The following is a 20,653-nucleotide window of genomic DNA, read 5'->3' as shown; positions in this document are numbered from 1 at the left end:
ATATCAGTGTTCCAATGTAACTAGCGCTAATTTTGAAAAAAAGTGGTTTGGAAATAGCAAAGTGCTACTTGTATTTATTGTCCTATAACTTGCAAAAAAAGCAAAGAACATGTAAACATTGGGTATTTCTAAACTCAGGACAAAATTTAGAAACTATTTAGCATGGGTGTTTTTGGTGGTTGTAGATGTGTAACAGATTTTAGGGGTCAAAGTTAGAAAAAGTGTTTTTTTTTCATTTTTTCCTCATATTTTATAATTTTTTTATAGTAATTTATAAGATATGATGAAAATAATTATATCTTTAGAAAGTCCATTTAATGCCGAGAAAAACGGTATATAATATGTGTGGGTACAGTAAATGAGTAAGAGGAAAATTACAGCTTAACAAAAACACCACAAAAATGTAAAAGCCCTTTATAGTAATTGCAGACTATAGCTCTGTATATTGTCTACTTCATTTAATCCAAATAACTGCTCCTAATAACTCGTATTGCTTCATATAAGCAAACCATCACTATGTGCTTAGTTATTTTTCCCTAATAACATGTCATACATCTACGACTGTTGCTCCATAGCTCTCATTTTTCTATATAACCCATTGCTGTAATTAAATAATTGTTATAGTACTAGTATCATTAATTTTGCCATGTAAACATCTTGCTACACAGCGGAATATGTGCGAGGGCTGGTACTACACAGAGCTGAGCCAGACACATGCTGAACAGCTATTGGTCCGTGATGGCAGAGACGGTGCCTTCCTTGTACGCCAGAGTGAGTCTGTGCGAGGAGCTTTCGCCATTTGTCTTCTGTAAGTGAAACCATATATTTTCTGGCAGCCTGTATCCATTGATTTAAATGTACATATCATGCTTTATGTTACGTTCGGCAAAAAACAACTACTAGAAATTGTCTCCCACTACTGATTTCCAAAGTTTTCATGGTAGGCTACATTTTAATTGGTTAAAGGGAAAGTCTAGTCAAAATTAAACTTTCATGACTCAGATAGGGCATGCAATTTTAAGCAACTTTCCAATTTACTTTTATCATCAAATTTCCTTTTCTCTCTTGGGGCAAGATTACATATGTGGCGTTGCCCGCAAAAGCCGGCAGCGTCGCTTTTTATGCGGTTTTGGTATCACATATACGGCACCGCATATAAATGTGGCACGTATATTTCACCCGTCGCCCGCAATGTTTACTCCCATAAGCTAACATAGAACCGCGTCGCAAATCAGTATCACATATTCAGAGTTAGGACTTACGCGGCAAAAATTTAGAAATTTTACCCCGTTTTCATCTTGCCACACATAGGCAGGCACCTGTCAACCGCCAGCGCCCACTGCAAAAACTAATAAACTATATTAACCCTTAATCCGCCAACCCCTACATCACAAAACATCTAATTAACCTATTAACCCCTAATCCGCAAACCCCCACAACGCTATATACCTAATAAAGTGATTAACCCCTAAACCGCCATCACCCCACAACACAATTTACCTTAATAAACTATTAACCCCTAATCCGCCATTCACCCATATCACAAAGTACCTATTAAAACTATAAACCCCTAAACCGCCATCCCCCACTAAAGCAATAAACTTAATTAACCTATTAACCCCTAATCCGCCATTAACCCACATCGCAACAAACCTAATAAATCTATTAACCCCTAATTCGCCAAACCCCCACAACGAAAATAACTAATAAAATTACTAAGCCCCAACCTAATACCCCCTAAATTAACCCCAATTACCTAAATTAAAAAAAGTTAACATTACTTAAAAACAAAAAAATAAGATTAAATTAATCTAAGATTACAAAAAATAAAAAATTCTAACATTACATAAAATAATAAACAAAATTATCAAAAATAAAAAAATTAAACCTAATCCCTAAACTACCAATAGCCCTTAAAATGGCCTTTTGTAGGGCATTGCCCTAAGGTAAACAGCTCTTTTACCTTAAAAAATACTCCCCCTCTAACAGTAAAACCCCCTACCCACCAACTCCCCCCCCCCCCAAAAAAAAACTAATACTAAAAAATCATAAACTACCATTGCCCCATAAGGGGCATTTGTATGGGCATTGCCCTTAAAAGGGCATTCAGCTCATTTACTGCCCTTAAAAGAATTTAAAAAAAGCCTAAGTCTAACCCCCAGATAGGTACTCACAGTTTAAATATGGGGTACCTTGCATTCCTATTCAGGGCCGCCACTAGAAATTTTGGGGCCCCTGACTTAACCATTGATCAGGGCCCCCCCTCCTTTGACATGTGCAATTTTTGACCAAGTGACTAAAACGTATATGAACTTTATTCTTAAGTGTCTATTTAAACTTGGAAATGTTGTAAAGGTAGTAACATACACTGAAACATACACACACACTCACACATAAGAATTCACATATAGACACTCTAGCAGACACGCAAAGAAACTCGGACACAGACACCCAAACAGACACTTAGCACTTGTTTACATTGACCTGACAAGTAATGAGGTAAACTACAGTTTTGTAAAAAAAAGAGATTTAGAAAACAAAATATGGAGTTCTGATTATATTTTTGTAAAGGAAGATGCCAACTAAATGATGACAACAGCATGCAGTGGCTGAAAGGAAGGGCTCTGAACTGCCTAAACAATAATTTAAAGGTTAAATGGTAGATTGGTGACTTCCGGAAAGGTTTCATTAGTCTCAAAGTCTGTAGAAACATGTGAATAATCAGTAGTAAGGTCAAAATGTCCTAAAAAGGAACAGACAATGGACACACACACAAACTCAAACTTGCACATACACCCAAGGAAACACCAACAGAGACAGCCTCAGAAAACACACAAAGACATACACACACACACACACACACACAAAGAGACACCCACAGAAAACACAGAAAGACATACATACACACCCTCACTGAGACATCCACAGAAAACACACAAAGACATACACACACCCTCACAGAGACACCCACAGAAAATACACACCCTCACAGAGACATCCACAGAAAACACAGACATACACACCCATCCTCACAGAGATGCCAACAGAAAAAAAATACATACACACTCATAGAGACACAAACCAAAGCACAAAGACATAAACACAGACACCCCCAGAAACACTCACAGGAGGAAACATTTATACATGCATGATAAAAAAAAATGCAGAAATTAAGAGATCACTTTTGAAGAATCATATTTGTAAATGTGCAAACAAAAATAATTCTGTGAATTCAAAATTGTACATTAATGATCTGGGTAGATGGCTAGATGAAGAAAAGTACTTTTAAAAGGTTGACATATGTTTGTTTGATATTTTCCCCATTTTCCCCAACCAAGAGCACCACTTCAAATATAGTGTACAAATGTTCCAATCTGTCAGCTGTACTTGTGGATTTTGAAAATGCTGTACTCTATATGGTCTTGGTGGAACCATAAGCTGTGGTACTCATACCATTAGATCTGGTTAAATGCAGGATTTAAGATTGTTGGTATGTATTTCAAAATTAAGTCAGCTGTAGAGTAAACTGAACAGTTTTAAGTTAACCTGTCTCATTTCCAACACTGAGCAATCTTAGCCCGAGAGTATAACATGTTATGCAGATGTAAAAATCTTAGATAAAATGCCTCCTTGTATCTGGAAAGTCCTTGCATAAAGGGGCAGTAAACTGGAATGTAATATATATCATTTGTGTATTGAGGAGGAAACATTTCTGCATGGTTTTAAATATAGAATTGCTACAGCATTGTCAAATAATCATAAATTCACTGCTGCTAAAAAAATGTGTTTTTATGGACCCCTGGCCCCACCATACAACTACTATCACACTGAAGTTACAATCTTAAATTGCACAAAGAAATAAAAAACATTTGCTAAGTAAGTCGTACCTCCTCTGCAAATGAAATTGATCTGCCGTCTGACTCAGGCACACACTCTACAAAGTGCCAAGTCTATCTCACACTGTGCATAGTGATTTAGTGCACACTCAGAAATCCTCTCAAATGCTAATACTTTACTCCTTGTAATAACATTTCCCATGCTCAATTAGCACTCTGCTGTAGTACCCACTGGTGGCTGCCAAAATGTAAAAAAAAAAAAAAAAAAATTATTTTAGTTCTTGCCTCATGGGGCCCCCCTATCCCATTGGGCCCCTGACAGGAGTCACCCCTGTCACCCCCTGATGGCGGCCCTGTTCCTATTGGCTGATTTGAGTCTTCAAATTCAAATCAGCCAATAGGATGAGAGCTACTGAAATCCTATTGGCTATTCAAATCAGCTAATAGAATTTTAGTAGCTCTCATTCTATTGGCTGATTTGAATTTGAAGACTCAAATCAGCCAATAGGAATGCAAGGTACCCCGTATTTAAACGCGTACCTTGAATTCAATCCTCAGTGTGCAGCGGTGATCGTATGAAGAGGATCTCCACGCTCCATGGCTCTGCGGTCACCGGTCTTCAGTTCCGCCGTCTCTGGTCTCCAGTTCCGCGGTCACCGGTCTTCAGTTCCGTGCTCCGCTCCTCGCCGGCTTGTTCCTGGAAGAAGATAGAAGATATCACTGCTTGGAAGAAGACTTCTCCACCGGACTTCAGGAACCGTGAGTACCTATCTGCCGGGTAGACTTAGGCTTTTTATTTTTTTTATTTTATTAGGGATTTAAAGGGCCTTTGAAAAAGAGCTGAATGCGCTTGTAAGAGCAGTAAAAGAGCTGAATGCCCTTTTAAGGGCAATGCCCATACAAATGCCCCTTTAGGGGCAATGGGTAGTTTAGGATTTTTTAGTGTTAGGTTTTTTTATTTTGGGGGGTTTGGTGGGTGGGGGGGTTTACTGTTAGAGGGGGGGGCTTAGTATTTTTTAAGGTAAAAGAGGTTTTTAATTTAGGGCAATGCCCTACAAAAGGCCCTTTTAAGGGATATCTGTAGTTTAGCATCAGATTAGGGGGTGTTTTAATTTAGGGGGGGCTTTTTTATTTTCATAGGGATTAGGCTTAATTTTTAAATTTTTTTGATAATTTGGTTTATTATTTTATGTTATGTTAGAATTTTTTATTTTTTGTAATCTTAGATTAATTTAATCTTAGTTTTTTTTATTTTTAAGTAATGTTATCTTTTTTATTTTAATTGTTTGTAATTTAGTATTTTTTTAATTTAGGTAATTGGGGTTAATTTGGGGGGTGTTAGGCTAAGGGGTTCAGTAATTTAATTAGTTATTTTCGTTGTGGGTGTTTAGCGGATTAGGGGTTAAAAGATTTATTAGGTTTGTTGCGATGTGGGTTAATGGCGGATTAGGGGTTAATAGGTGAATTAAGTTAATTACGTTGGTTTATTAGGTAGTTTGCAATGTTGGGGTTTGCGGATTTAGGGGTTAATACTTTTATTAGGTAGATCGCGATGTGGGTGAATGGCGGATTAGGGGTTTATAGTTTAATTAGGCATATTGCGTTGTGGGGGGTTGTCGGTTTAGGTGTTAATACTTTTATTATTAGTTCTGATGTGGGTTTGATGGCGGATATAGGGGTTTTACGTGTCGGGTTTATTTTTGGGAGGCGTGTTAGACTTTTATGGGAAATTTGATATTTATTCTGCGCCGGCAGTTTCTAAAGTGCCGTAAGTCACTGGCGACTTCTGAAATTTGTATTTACCCACATTTCTGGACATCGCTAGTTTATCCGACTTACAGCACTTTATGAACTGTCGGTGCCATATATGTGATACCCTGATGTGCGAGGTGAAATTACGTGCAGTTGCGCTAAATATTGCGCCGCATATGTAATCTCGCCCTTGGTATTCTTTGTGTAGGCAAATATGCTAATTTTTAACCCGTTGAACTGCCTGTTATCTCAGTGAATTTTGACAGTTTTTGACAGTTAGACACTGCTAGTTTGTGTTAGTCATATAGATAACATTGTGCTCACTCCCTTTGAGTTATTTAAGAGTCAGCACCGAAAAATGCTAAAATGCATGTCTGTCAAAAGAACTGAAATAAGGGGGCAGTCTGCTGAGGCTTAGAATCAAGGTAATCACAGAGGTAAAACGCGTATTAATATAATAGTGTTGGTTATGCAAAACGGGGATATGGGTAATAAAGGGATTATCTATATTTTTAAACAATAACAATTCTGGAGTAGACTGTCCCTTTAAGTATAAAATTATTCATATTAAAAAACCTGTGCAATATACTTTCATTATGCTTTTTCTGTAATTAAAAATGACACTAAGGGGCCGATTTATTATTGTGCGAGCGGACATGATACGATGTAGGGTATCATGTTCGCCGCACATTGATAAATGCCAACAGCATACGCTGTCGGGATTCATCATTGCACAAGTAGTTCTTGTGAACTGCTTGTGCAATGCCGCCCCCTGCACATTCGCAGCCAATCAGCCGCTAGCGGGGGTTGTCAATCAGCCTGATCGTATAGGATTGATGTCTGCAGCCTCAGAGCAGGCGGACAAGTTATGGAGCAGCAGTCTAAAGACCACTGCTTCATAACTGCTGTTTCCGGCGAGCCTGAAGGCTCGTGCGGAAACAGGGGCATCAAGCTCCATTCGGAGCTTGATAATTCGGCCCCTAAGTCTAAAACTTTGCTGCAATGTGTTAATATAGAATATGTATCTGCAACTTCTATCAGACAATCCAAACCCCTAGTTTTATACCCTGTTAGCTGCTCCTCGTTGGCCTTCACCACCAGCCCCGAGGGCAAGCTTCTTTTTTTTATTTAACAGAGTGCCCAGCCCACCCAATACTCTTCATATAGTGTATTGATCTACTCTGCATGAAAAAATAACAGAAAAGGGCTGGTGACAGGCCCCTGAGGAGCCCCCTGACAGAGTGAAAAACTAGTAGTTTAATTTGTGGGTAAATATTCAATCATTTGTGCTGCAATGCTTTTAAAGTGTTGCAGCAAAAGTTTAGTCTAAGAGGCCGAATTATCAAGCTCCGAATGGAGCTTGATGCCCCTCTTTCCACACGAGCGTTCAGGCTCGCCGTAAACAGCAGTTATGAAGCAGCTCCAGTCGGCTGTCAGCATTCATCGATGTCTGTCAGACATGATCCGCTGAGCTGATGATAAATCGTCCCCTAAGTGACATAAAAAAAGTAAAATTACATTCTGTCAAATTTAGAATAGCGGCCCTCTAATTTGTTGCACAGTGATTGCTTGATGTGTGATTATGTGTGATTTATACCTAATTGGCTACCACAAACGAGATAAGATAAACAACACTGCAGAGGATTTCATGTGGTTTGCTTCTGGTCTGCAAAACAATGCAAATTTTGCTAAGAAAATGACAGTTGTAAATGGGCTAAATTGTTTCTCACTTGCGTGCTAACTGTGCTCAAAAGAAAAACAGTGCTGCTGGATTAGCATTTGAAGGTAAATGTTAGTGTGCAAGAGAAAGTCTCAGCTCTAACTTTAGGACCGTGCTACCTTCTCCCCATAGACTTCTATGGGGCACGTTACAAAAAAAAATATTAGTTATAGCTTCTCACTAACCCGACACTGCACTAAATCAACCGAGCTAAACCCGAAGGTGCGTTAGGAATACTTTAAATAACTATGTTCTACAAATAGAAGAACATTTTATTTTAAAAATAATTTAATTTTATTTATTTAAAAAGAATAAAAATAATATATATATATGTTTAATTTTAATATATATATATATATATATATATATGTGTGTGTGTGTGTGAATATATACAAATGTGTGTATATATATAAATATATATATATATATTTATATATATATAGTACATACAGATATATACAGAAATATTTATTTTAAAGTAAAAAGAACATTTTTTTTTATAAGTGAAGAACACAAGCGATATTTAGGGCGGTTGAAATATCCATTCAAAGGATAGGCTGCGCTAGAGTGATGTCAGTAGTGCCATCTTATATCTGGTCAGTGAGATTTACCATAGACTTGTAATATCATGAGCGCACCATTTGCAATCTGGGAGTTATTTTGTATGCAGATTATTTGCAATGCAGTGATTAATTTTTATGCACATATGAAAAATGACTTCAGCGTCACTTTATCATCTAAAATAGAATGTTTCAAAATGTATTTCAGTGCTTTTTATTTTATTTTAAATTGATTTCCCTGTGCTAATTTTTCTGTGTGAGTTGTCTCTATCAGCCAATGAGCATTATAGCCCTGGGACTCAGTTGTACATAAATATTTATTTCCTGTTAGTTCAATTTATTTAAAGGGATAGTGTACTCATGCAAGCCGCAGGTAATAATTCTTTATATTTAACACTCTTAAAAATGGGCTACACTGCCTCCCATTCTCACCTACCACTATGCGGTTGATGTCTGCTGCTGCCTTTTGCTTACATAGCTTTTCTATAGCCAATACTACAGTATTGAATTTTTTAGTATAGGTTGAAACCCATGTTCAGATATTTCAAGCGAAAAAAATAAAGGTAAAGAAGCTTTTTGCAAACAATTTAATACACTCCTGCAGGTAAAATAGATAATTAGGAACACATCAAAGGGGATAATTTTACAGTATACTGCCCCTTTAACCTTTTTTATTCAAACCAAACAAATACATTTTTTAATATGATTAACTTCGGCTCTTTTGAATACATTATAGAAAAATTACTAGTACGACGCCCCTCTAAGTCTCTTCCGCTTTACCTTCCATAAAGTTATCTGATTCCTTTCATCCTTCTATTTTTATTCCTCAGGTACCAGCAGCAGGTGCATACGTATCGAATACTGCCGGATGAAAATGGATTGCTGTCTGTGAAGGTGTGCGAAAGATCATCTTATCTTTCATCATTTTTCCTTACTTTTTTCATTATCTTCCATTTTATATATTTAACTATCTCTCTCTATCTTTGGGCTATATTCATAGAGGCTTGTTAGGCTGCCTATTCATGTCTGAAATTCATTGAGACTCACTTAAAGGGACACTGAACCCAATTTTTTTCTTTCTTGATTCAGATAGAGCAGCAATTTTAAGCAACTTTCTAATTTACCCCTATTATCAATGTTTCTTCATTCTCTTGCTATCTTTATTTGAAAAGCAAGAATGTCAGTTTAGAAGCCGGCCCATTTTTGGTTCACAACCTGGGTTGTCCTTGCTGATTGGACAGCACCAATAAACAAGTGATGTCCAGTGGTCTGAACCAAAAATTGTCTGGCTCCTTAGCTTAGATGCCTTCTTTTTCAAATAAAGATAGAGATAGTAAGAGAATGAAGAAAAATTTATAATAGGAGTAAATTAGAAAGTTGTTAAAAATTGCATCTTCTATCTGAATCATGAAAGAAAAAAATTTGGTTTAATGTCCCTTTAATATGTATTTTTTAGCTGATCACCAGTGGGCTAGTGGGCTTTCCTGCCATTTAAATATTTAGCTGTGTGATATCATTTATGTGGCCCAATACAGAACTGCTGACTGTGGCATTTTTGGCTGTTCTGGGGGAATTTTCTAGGTGTGCGCAGGATTTTTACTTAAAGGTACAGTAAAGTCAAAATTTTTATGATTCAGATAGAGCATGCAATTTTAAACAACTTTCCAATTTACTTGTATTATCTAATTTGATTTGCTTTCTTGATATCCATTGCTGAAAAGCTTACCTAGGTAGGCTCAGGAGCAGCAATACACTACTGGGAGCTAGCTGCTGATTGGAAGTTGCACATATATGCCTCTTGTTACAACAGGGGTGACAGTGGAGGCGGAGCTCACTTGCGCAGCCTGGCCTTGACTGAGAGGGAATGCGGTATTGTTCCTGGCTCCACTGCGTGATTGAGACTCACACAGACTACACAGTGCAGTGTGCACTACACCATGACCACTGTGAAACAGCATATGCCTTTCTCCCTTCAATACATCTTCATTAGGCATTAAAATACTTAAACTGATTAGTCACTAAATACTTGTACATTTACTGTTTGTTTATCTGTCATACATGCAAAAAATAAGTATTTATTGCTGAATCTATACAACTATGTGACTTAAAACACAACTGAAAATATGTTGTATGCGTTTAATACATTCAGAAACAATACAAGTATATACTTTATTATGATTGTATCATGTGACTTTATCCACTAGGATACAATTCCTAAACCTATCATAACTACTGTTGTATTTTTTTAAGTACTTTTAAATGCCAGTTTGTATATTCATTACATATTTATCCAAGCAGATATTTTGCTTAAATAACTGTCAATCACCAAAGAAGATGTTTAAGGTTAAACAACTACCTACTGACAAACTATCATACAGTGAAGGATATTTTTTTCTGATATAAACACTTTAATCATCTGACTTGCAAAATAATGTCTTAATATATATATGTGTGTGTGTGTGTGTGTGTGTGTGTGACCAGAGTGAATGAAAGCCCTGGTGAACATCTACTTAAAAATACATTATTTTTTTAATTTTTTACACCCTGCCCCAAAAATATTATGTCTAAAAAAAGGCCTTAAACCTGCCTAGGGCAGCACAAAACCTAAATACGCCTCTGTGTTACAAGTATTAACAAACACCTAAACCGCAAACCCCCACATCGCAAAATAATAAATTAATTAACCCCTAATCCGCAAATAACATAAGAAAAATAACCCCTAAACCACCAACCCCCATTGCAATAAACCTAATAAACCTATTAAACCCTGAACTGCTAAACCCCCACATCGCAATAAACTTATCTAACCTATTAACCCCTAAACTGCCAACCCCCCCACAACGCAAATAACTAATTAAATTACTAAGCCCCCTAACCTTACACCCCCTAAATTGACCCCAATACTAAGTTACACTTAAATAAGACCTAACATTAACCCCTTAGGGACCAGGCCATTTTTCAAATTCTTACCAGGGCTATTTTTACATTTCTGCTGTGTTTGTGTTTAGCTGTAATTTTCCTGTTACTCATTTACTGTACCCACACATATTATATACCGTTTTACTCGCCATTAAATTGACTTTCTAAATATACCATTATTTTCATCATATCTAATAATTTACTATAAATTAAAAAAGAAATATGATGAAACAAATTGAAAAAAATACACTTTTTCTAACTTTGACCCCCAAAATCTGTTACACATCTACAACCACCAAAAAATACCCATGCTAAATAGTTTCTAGATTTTGTCCTGAGTTTAGAAACAGCCAATGTGTACATGTTATTTGCTTTTTTGCAAGTTATAAAGCAATAAGTACAAGTAGCACTTTGCTATTTCCAAACCATTTTTTTTTTTTCAAAATTAGCGATAGTTACATTGTAACACTGATATCTGTCAGGAATCCCTGAATATCCCTTGACATGAATATATATTTTTTTTAGTAGACAACCCATTTGGTAAATTTCATGCCACCAAGATTAATTAGAAGGCCGCTAATTGACGCTGTGCACCACACTTGTATTATGCCCAGCAGTGAAGGGGTTAATTAGGTAGCTTGTAGGGTTAATTTTAGCTTTAGTGTAAAGATCCCTGACCCCCCTCAAGCTGAGCTCTTCCCTCCCACGCCTCACAATTGTCAGGGCAATCTTTAGTACTGGCAGAAAGTCTGCAAGTACTATAATAAAATCCTTTTCTTTGTTGTTTTATATAAAAAATATATTTTTTTTAATCTATAATGCAGTGTTAGATCCCACCCTTAGCCCCCCACCTCCCTGATCCCCCCCCCAAACAGCTCTCTAAGCCTCCTCCCTCAACCTATTGGTCGCCATCTTAGGTATCGGCAGCTGTCTGCCAGTACCCAGTTTACAAAAAAATGTGCCCCTGTTTTATAATAAAAAAAAAAAAAAAAATTTCTGTAGTGTAGCTTCCCCCCCTCAATACCCTCCCCCTCCCGGATCCCTTTCCAAAAAATATTTCCCTTCCCCTTTCCCCTCTTTCTCCTTTGGCTGAATATTCACATTACCGTGTGATCTGAACGTGCACACGCTCCCAAGCCCCGTCCCCCGCCTCCGTGCACGATCACGGACAGGATCAGGAAGTCACAACCGCGATGGGCCGCCAACCCGCCTCTCTGCTATAGCTCCCACCCACTAACGATCGGCACCAACGCTGTCCGATGCAGAGAGGGCCACAGAGTGGCCCTCTCTGCATCGGTATCTCTGCAAATCTATTTCTGCAGTGCCCCTCTCGTGAGAGTGCGGCGGAGAGAAGCCCAGAACTGCAGCGACGTACAGGGTATGTCGCTGGTCCTTAAGGGCATAATGACCAGCGTCGTACAGGGTTCGACACTGGTCGTTAAGGGGTTAAATTACAAAAAAATAATATAAAATTACAAAAAATAAAAAACTCTAAAATTACAGAAAAAAATAAACTAAAGTATCAAAAATTAAAAAAACCTAATCCCTATGAAAATAAAAAGCCTGCCCCAAAATAAAAACACCCCCTAATCTAAACTAAACACTAAAAAAAACTAAACTACCGATTGCCCCTAAAGGGGCATTTGTATAGGCATTGCCCTTAAAAGGGCATTCAGCTCTTTTATTGCCCTTAAAAGGACAATCAGCTCTTTTACAGCCCATTAAATCCCTAATCTTAAAAAACAAACAAAAATAAAAAAAAAAAGTCTAAAGACTAAACCCCAAATAGGTACTCACCGTTCCTAACATCTGACGGAGAAGGTCTTCTTCCAGGCGGCTCCATCATCTTCTATCTTCATCCGGTGTGGAGTGGAGGTGCGGTGCTGGCTTCCCCCGATGCACGGATCCTCAGCGGCGGTTCTCAGCAGCGGTTCTCAGCGGCGGTCCTCAATGGCGGCGGTCCTCAGCGGCATGGAGGCTCCTCTTCATGCGATCGTCCGTCGCACATTGAAGATTGAATGCAAGGTACCCCATATTTATTATTTTGAAATCAGCCAATACGATGAGAGCTACTGAAATCTTATTTGCTGATTTGAACAGCTAATAGGATTTCTGTAGCTCTAATCCTATTGACTGGTTTAAAAATTTCAGCCAATAGGAATGCAAGTTACCCCAAATTGAATGCGGTACCTTGCATTCAATTTTCAATGTACGCCAGAGATCGGATGAAGAGGTGCTGAGGATCACCACTGCTGAGGCCCGCTGCTGAAAACCGCCGCTGAGGACCGCCACTCCAGATCCGTGCATAGGGGAAGACCGCTCCGCTTTTCTTCTCCGCACCGCCTTTGCTCCGGATGAAGATAGAAGATGATGGAGCCACCTGGAAGACCTTCACCGCGGGACTTCAGGAACGGTGAGTACCTATTTGGGGCTTAGGGGCATATTTATCAAGCTCCGTATGGAGCTTGAGGCCCCTAAAGACCGCTGCTCTAAAGACCGCTGCTCCATAACTTGTCTGTTTACTCTGAGGCGGTGGACAGAAATCAACCCAATCGAATACGATCGGGTTGATTGACACCCCCTGCTAGCGGCTGATTGGCCGTGAATCTTCAGGGGGCGGCATTGCACCAGCAGTTCTTGTGAACTGCTGGTGCAATGATAAATGCCGACAGCGTATGCTGTCAGCATTTATCGATGTGCAGCGGACATAATACGCTACTTTGTATCATGTCAGCTCGCACATTGATACATATACCCCATAGTCTTAGGATTGTTTTTATTTTATTTTTAAGATTAGGGATTTAATGGGCAGTAAAAGAGCTGAATGCCCTTTTAAGGGCAATGCCCATACAAATGCCCCTTTAGGGGCAATAGACAGCTTAGGTTTTTTGAGTGTTAGTTTTTTTTATTTTGGGGGGTTGGTTGGGTGGGGGGTTTTACTGTTAGGGGGAAATTGGTATTTTTTTTTAAGTAAAAGAGCTGTTTAACTTAGGGCAATGCTCTAGAAAATGCCCTTTTAAGGGCTATTGGTAGTTTAGTATTAGATTAGGGGGTGTTTTTTATTTGGGGGGGATTTTTTATTTTTATAGGGGTATTAGTTTAGGTTTACATTTATTATTTTGATAGCTTTGTTTATTTTTTTCTGTAATTTTACTTTTTTTTATTTTTTGTAACTTTAGCTTGGGGGTTTGTATTATTTAAACATAGACAGCCATCTGGGCAGGCTTATCGTCTAGTTTTATTTAACTGTATTTCCTACTTTCCTTGTTTATTCTCTACTATCTGCTTGTCCCATTCTTTTTTTTCTCATGTTACCCTTCTTCTTCCTATCTCAGTTTTTTACATTTATCCCTCCCCCATACCCTTTTTATTATTTGTTTCTCAGAATCTATCTTCCTTTCACATCTGCAGCAAAGGCGGAGACCATAATTTATGTGTCATCCTACCACAAAGCACATCTATATCGTGTGGTGAAAAGATGTGGGCTCACATGAGTTCTTATTATAATTATTTCTTATCTTCACAACTTGTCCCCACCGAGACTCTTATTTTTTTACCTCAATGCCTGCTTTTATATATGGTTCTTACATAATTGTTTTTAGTTCTAAATGCAACATAATAAGACAGTAGAACATCACATACTAAGATGGTTACGTATGGTATTGGCATGTGGAATGACATCTAGTCCCTGATTTTCAATAAAATGAAGACTGGTTAAAGTTTTCTAATTAATACTTCAGTAATATTAGGTACCTTGTTATTATTAAAGGGACATTAATAAACTCAACAAACTTAAAAAAAGTGTACAGTTTATGTAAAAAAATTTTTTTAAATACCTTTAGTGAAAAAAAAACCATTGAAGCAGTTTAAATTTTGTTGTAACAAACAGGAAGAGCATGTTTGTGCACAGATTGTTGATTGGCTGATAATTACGCAAGCATAAAATCTATTTTTACTATGTTATACAAATACTTTTCAGAAGTTCAGTAGTTCATGTTGTGGGGAATTTTGTAAATTGATACATAAAAAATACAAATATTTTGATTCAAATTTTTCTAATTCGAATATTGCATAATTTGATTCAAATTATACAATATTTAAATTAGAAAAATTCCAATAGAATATTACATTCAAAGATAGTATTAAAAATACTATTATATTAAACGTGAATGTGTTAAAATTTGTTGATTTTACGAATGTTGAAAGAAACGTGTTTGCCTATCCAAGTGTAGATTACAATTGCTTAAATTTATATTGAAACTATCAGGAAATACATGTTTCATACTTAGATACTGTATATATTGCTTACCGGCTGGTGACAACTCCCATAGCTGTATTGGCAAACTATGACGTTCCTCCACCACAAGCATGGACTGGGCGAACTGTTTGGATGCGCATGATGATCCCTTGTCGTCATAGACATCTGCTGTGTGCAGTTGCTTATCATGTATCATCATCCTGCAGAATCCACCTTCCAATTTGCAGAAAAATAAAGCAAACATAAGGGTGCCAAAATTGTGTATTAAAGGGTCATGAAACCCCAAATTTTTCTTTCATGATTCAGAAAATTCACAACCCCTTTGCTACCGGGAATTTCAAAGAAAAACTTGCCCAAAATACAGGAGAATTTTTAGAATTTTGCTATCACTCCATTTAAATAGAAATAGAGCCCTTTTTTATTTACCTGTCAAAACTATATATTTTTTTAAGTACAGACCCCAAGGTATTGATCTAGGCCCATCTTTTTTTTTCATGCCACCATTTCACTGCCAAATGTGATCATATAAAAAAATCATTAACTTTTTTACAAACTTATTTACATACCGCTTGTACAATCATAACTCAAATGATTGTAAAAGAAATTGCAGAAATAGCAGACATACATGGCTTTGCCATTGGTTTTTGCTAATTAGAATTTCCCAAATTGCAGCTGCACACCACACTTCTATTATTGCCATAGTGGAGGGGTTAATCAGGTAGCTTGTAAGGTTAATTTTAGCTTTAGTGTAGAAATTACCCTCCCTCCTGACACCTCCCACCCCCTGATCCCTCCCAAAAAGCTATTTTCCTTCCCTCACCCCCACTAGTTAGTGTCACCACCATCTTAAGTTGTGGCAGACAGTCTGCCAGAATGCAGTTTAGTTTTCTTTTATATATATATTTTTTTCGGCAGTGTAATGATCCTCCCACCTCCCTGATCCCCCAAATAGCTCTCTAATCCTCCCCCTCCCACTAATGGTGGCCATCTTTAGTACTGGCAGCTGTTTGCCAGCAACTCATTTTTCTGTAGTGTAGTGGTCACTACACCTCCCTCCTCCAGCGATCATTAGTTATGCCCCCCCCCCCGCATTCCACATTTTTTTCTGCAGTGTATATTCTCATCCCTCCCTCTCCTTTAATTTTGTTAGTGCAGTGTAGGGCCCATCCCACTCCCGCCCCCTCTCTCTGCCACTGGGCCTCCGACCCAACTTCTGCTTTCCCTTGCACTCCTCTTGCCAGCACTAGCAGATGATCATTACAGATGATAACACACACACCATAACTTTACAGCTGAGACTGCTGGAGCTTCCTGCGACATACAGTATATATATTATGCAGTACGATGAGCTTTGTAGCGCATGACGTATATATACGTCGCATTGGGTCAAGGCGTTAAAGTTATATAAAACCTCACAAATGTATTTTGTGATTCAGACAGAGCATACAATTTTAAAAATAGTTTCCAATTTACTTCTGTTATAAAATTTGCATAGTTCCCATGGTATTCTTTGTTGAAGAGATACATAGGTAGGTTTCTGGAGCACTACATGAAATAGTGTTGCCATATAGTGCTCTTGCAAATAGCTAACACTCTTGCAAAAGTGCTGCCATATAGTGCTCAAGACACGTGCACGCTTCTGAGCTTACGTCTCTGCTTTCTAAAAGAACGAAGAATAAAAAAAAATGATAATAGAAGTAAATTAAAAAGTTGTTTAAAATTGCATTTTCTATCTGAATCAGGAAAGAAAATTTTGGGTTTTATATCCCTAACATTTTCCATCAGGTCTCTAACAGCACAACATTTTTCAGTGCTAGGGGCCTATTTATCAAAGGTCTTGCGGACCTGATCCGACAGTGCGGATCAGGTCCGCAAGACCTTGCTGAATGCCGAGAGCAATACGCTCTCTGCATTTAACAACGCCGCCCCCTGCTGACTCGCAACCAATCGGCCGCCAGCAGGGAGGTGTCAATCAACCCGATCGTACTCAATCGGGTTGATTTCCAGCGATTTCTGTCCGCCTCATCAGAGCAGACGGACAGGGTTATGGAGCAGCGGTCTTTAGACCGCTGCTTCATAACTGGTGTTTCTGGCGAGTCTGAAGACTCGCCAGAAACACGGGCCCACAAGCTCCATTCGGAGCTTGATAAATGGGCCCCATAAAGGGACATGAAACCCCAAAATGTTCTTTCATTATTTAGGTAGCACATACCATTTTAAACAACTTTCTAGTTTACTTCTATTATCAAATTTGCTTCATTCTTTTGGTATCATTTATGGAAGGAAGGAGCAGCAATGCACTACTGGTTTATAACTGAAAACATGGATGATACAATGACAATCTATATATATATATATATATATATATATATATATATATATATATATATATATATATATATATATATATATATATATGCAGCCACCAATCAGCAGCTAGAACCTAGGTTCTTTGCTGCTCCTAAGCTAACCTAGATAAACCTTTCAGCAAAGGATAACAAGAGAAGGATGCAAATGCAATAATAAAAGTAAATTTGAATTTTTTTTTAAAATTGCATGCTCTTTCTGAATCCTGAAAGAAAAATTTTGGTTTTCATATCCCTTGTACTCACTACTTGAATGTTAATAGCACTCTCTGGGCTATCCATAAATAGTTTAGGGCATGCTATAAAAATGTTAGCCACTTTAAAATTCTCTGGTATGGTAAACCATTTTTACCATCTAATACCAGATTGTGCGCTATTCTTATTCAGAGCACAAGATAGCGCACCCTGCAGTATAGATTGCGCTCCTCTTATAATCTAGCCCAATATGTACAGTTGTGCTCATAAGTTTACATACCCTGGCAGAATTTATGATTTCTTGGCCATTTTTCACAGAATATGAACGATAACACAAAAACTTTTCTTTCACTCATGTGTAGTGTTTTGCTGAAGCCATTTATTATCAATCAACTGTGCTTACTCTTTTTAAATCATAATCACAACAGAAACTACCCAAATGACCCTGATCAAAAGTTTACATACCCTGGTGATTTTGGCCTGATAAAATTATTATTATTATTATCGGTTATTTGTAGAGCGCCAACATGCACACAAGTTGACACAAAGTGGTTTTGAATGGCTATTAAAGGTAACCATTCTCACCTGTGATCTGTTTTCTTGTAATTAGTGTGTGTGTATAAAAGGTCAATGAGTTTCTGGACTCCTGACAGACCCTTGCATCTTTCATCCAGTGCTGCACTGACGATTCTGGATTCTGAGTCATGGGGAAAGCAAAAGAATTGTCAAAGTATCTGCTGGAAAAGGTAGTTGAACTGTATAAAACAGGAATGGGATATAAAAAGATACCCAAGGAACTGAGAATGCAAATCAGCAGTGTTCAAACTCTAATCAAGAAGTGGAAAATGAGGGGTTTTTTTTAAACCAAACCACGGTCAGGTAGACCAACTAAAATTTCAGCCACAACTGCCAGGAAAATTGTTTGGGATGCAAAGACAAACCCACAAATAACTTCAGGTGAAATACAGGACTCTCTGAAAACATGTGGTGTGGCTGTTTCAAGATGCACAATAAGGAGGCACTTGAAGAAAGATGGGTTGCATGTTCGAGTTGCCAGAATAAACCCATTACTACGCAAATGCCACAAAGTATCCTGCTTACAATATACAATATGCCAAACAGCACAGAGACAAGCCTCAAACCTTCTGGCACAAAGTCATTTGGAGTGATGAGACCAAAATTGAGCTTTTTGGCCACAACCATAAACGCTACATTTGGAGAGGAGTCAACAAGGCCTATGATGAAAGGTACACCATTCCTACTGTGAAACACGGAGGTGGATCGCTGATGTTTTGGGGATGTGTGAGCTACAAAGGCACAGAAAATTTGGTCAGAATTGATGGCAAGATGAATGCAGTATGTTATCAAACAGAACACCGCATTTTCCACTTCTTGATTAGAGTTTGAACACTGCTGATTTGCATTCTCAATTCCTTGGATATCTTTTTATATTCCTTTCCTGTTTTATACAGTTCAACTACCTTTTCCCGCAGGTCCTTTGACAATTCTTTTTCTTTCCCCATGACTCAGAATCCAGAAACGTCTGTGCAGCACTGGATGAAAGATGTAAGGGTCTGTCAGGAGTCCAGAAACTCATTGACCTTTTATACACACACACTAATTACAAGCAAACAGATCACAGGTGAAGATGATTACCTTTAATAGCCATTCAAACCCCATTGTGTCAACTTGTGTGCATGTTATCAGGCCAAAATCACCAGGGTATGTAAACTTTTGATCAGGGTAATTTGGGTAGTTTCTGTTGTCATTATGATTTAAAAAGAGTAAACATAGTTGATTGATAATAAATGGCTTCAGCCGAACCCTAATCATGAGTGAAAGAAAAGTTTTTGTGTTGTCATTTATATTCTCTGAAAAATGGCCAAGAAATCATAAATTCTGCCAGGGTATGTAAACTTATGAGCACAACTGTATAACAGTGTCATATAGTGCTCAAGACGTACATTCTTCCAAGCCTACTTCAGTATGCTCTCATGGAAAGAAACTATGTTTGAAGTAAATCAGTAACAGATGTAAATAGGAAAATAGTTTTTAATTGTACACATAGTACCAGAGTACAAGTGGAGCATTAATTAATGCTTCTGCTTAAGCATTAATTGTGCTAGAAGTAATTTTTCTTTCAGCTTGTCAGCTTGCGCTCGTATTATGAGTTGAAAGTAAAGTGTTCACTTGCACGCTAACCTGTTGAGCACAAAAAGCCAAACTTACAATATTGTATATGTTCACGTATTCCCCCATAAGAGTCAATGGAGAAAAAAAGTGGAAAAAAAAATCCCCACTCTTGCGAAAACCTGATCGCATATTCTCATGTGCGCAAACCCTACATGAAAATATGAATATTTCACATTCCAATGTTCTTCACATAGCAGAATATCTTCTATTTATTCATAAATACACATTTCTACATATATCTGATGGTATTTTTGTACAATATATATTTATACATGTATACATGATTATAAATAGGTATAGATATATACAGATTTATATAGGAATGTCTATTTAAAAATACATAAATATATTATGCTATGTGCCTAATATTGGAATTATAAATATTTATAGTAAGGTTAAAACCTTTATTAAAAATGAATATTGCATAAATATGTTTTTTCATGTTTTCATCTACTTACAGGTATAGGAAAGTCAAAATTAAACTTGCATGATTCAGATAGAGCATGCTATTTTAAGACTCTTTTAAATTCACTTCTGTTTTCAAATGTGCTTTGTTCTCTTAGTATCCCTTGTTAAGAAATGAATACGCACATATCATACGCACATATATATATATATTCTTCAACAAACTACAAGAGGAGAACAAGGACCATCAAAAAATCCCTAAGGCCCTGTATAGATAGGGAATCAAGCACTCTTTTTTTTATAAAAATCGCTCAAAAGTGTAGCTAAATTAAACAAATGGAATGAATCTCTGACCAGTACAATCACAGAGAACAAAAAATTATTTATTAATAGTACAGAAAGAAGTAAATCCTAACTGTCCAAACATAGCAATAGGTCAGTTGTGCGCT

General features: G+C 37.4%; 1 protein-coding gene across 1 annotated transcript in view; it reads left to right on the top strand.

Annotated features, from left to right (window-relative positions):
* The first annotated feature begins 674 nt into the window (after window positions 1-674).
* Window positions 675-20,653, top strand: part of LOC128660194 (phosphatidylinositol 3,4,5-trisphosphate 5-phosphatase 2) — a 254,345-nt gene continuing 234,366 nt past the window's right edge. Inside the window, exons 1-2 of the mRNA XM_053713896.1 lie at window positions 675-808; window positions 8,699-8,762. Coding sequence (XP_053569871.1) covers window positions 675-808; window positions 8,699-8,762 — 198 coding nt within the window. The remainder of the gene's footprint in view (window positions 809-8,698; window positions 8,763-20,653) is intronic.

Source organism: Bombina bombina, chromosome 1 (genome assembly GCF_027579735.1).
Source record: "Bombina bombina isolate aBomBom1 chromosome 1, aBomBom1.pri, whole genome shotgun sequence".
NCBI lineage: Eukaryota > Metazoa > Chordata > Amphibia > Anura > Bombinatoridae > Bombina > Bombina bombina.
The sequence above is the reverse complement of the archived record's forward strand: the minus strand, read 5'-3'. Positions and strand labels throughout refer to the sequence as shown.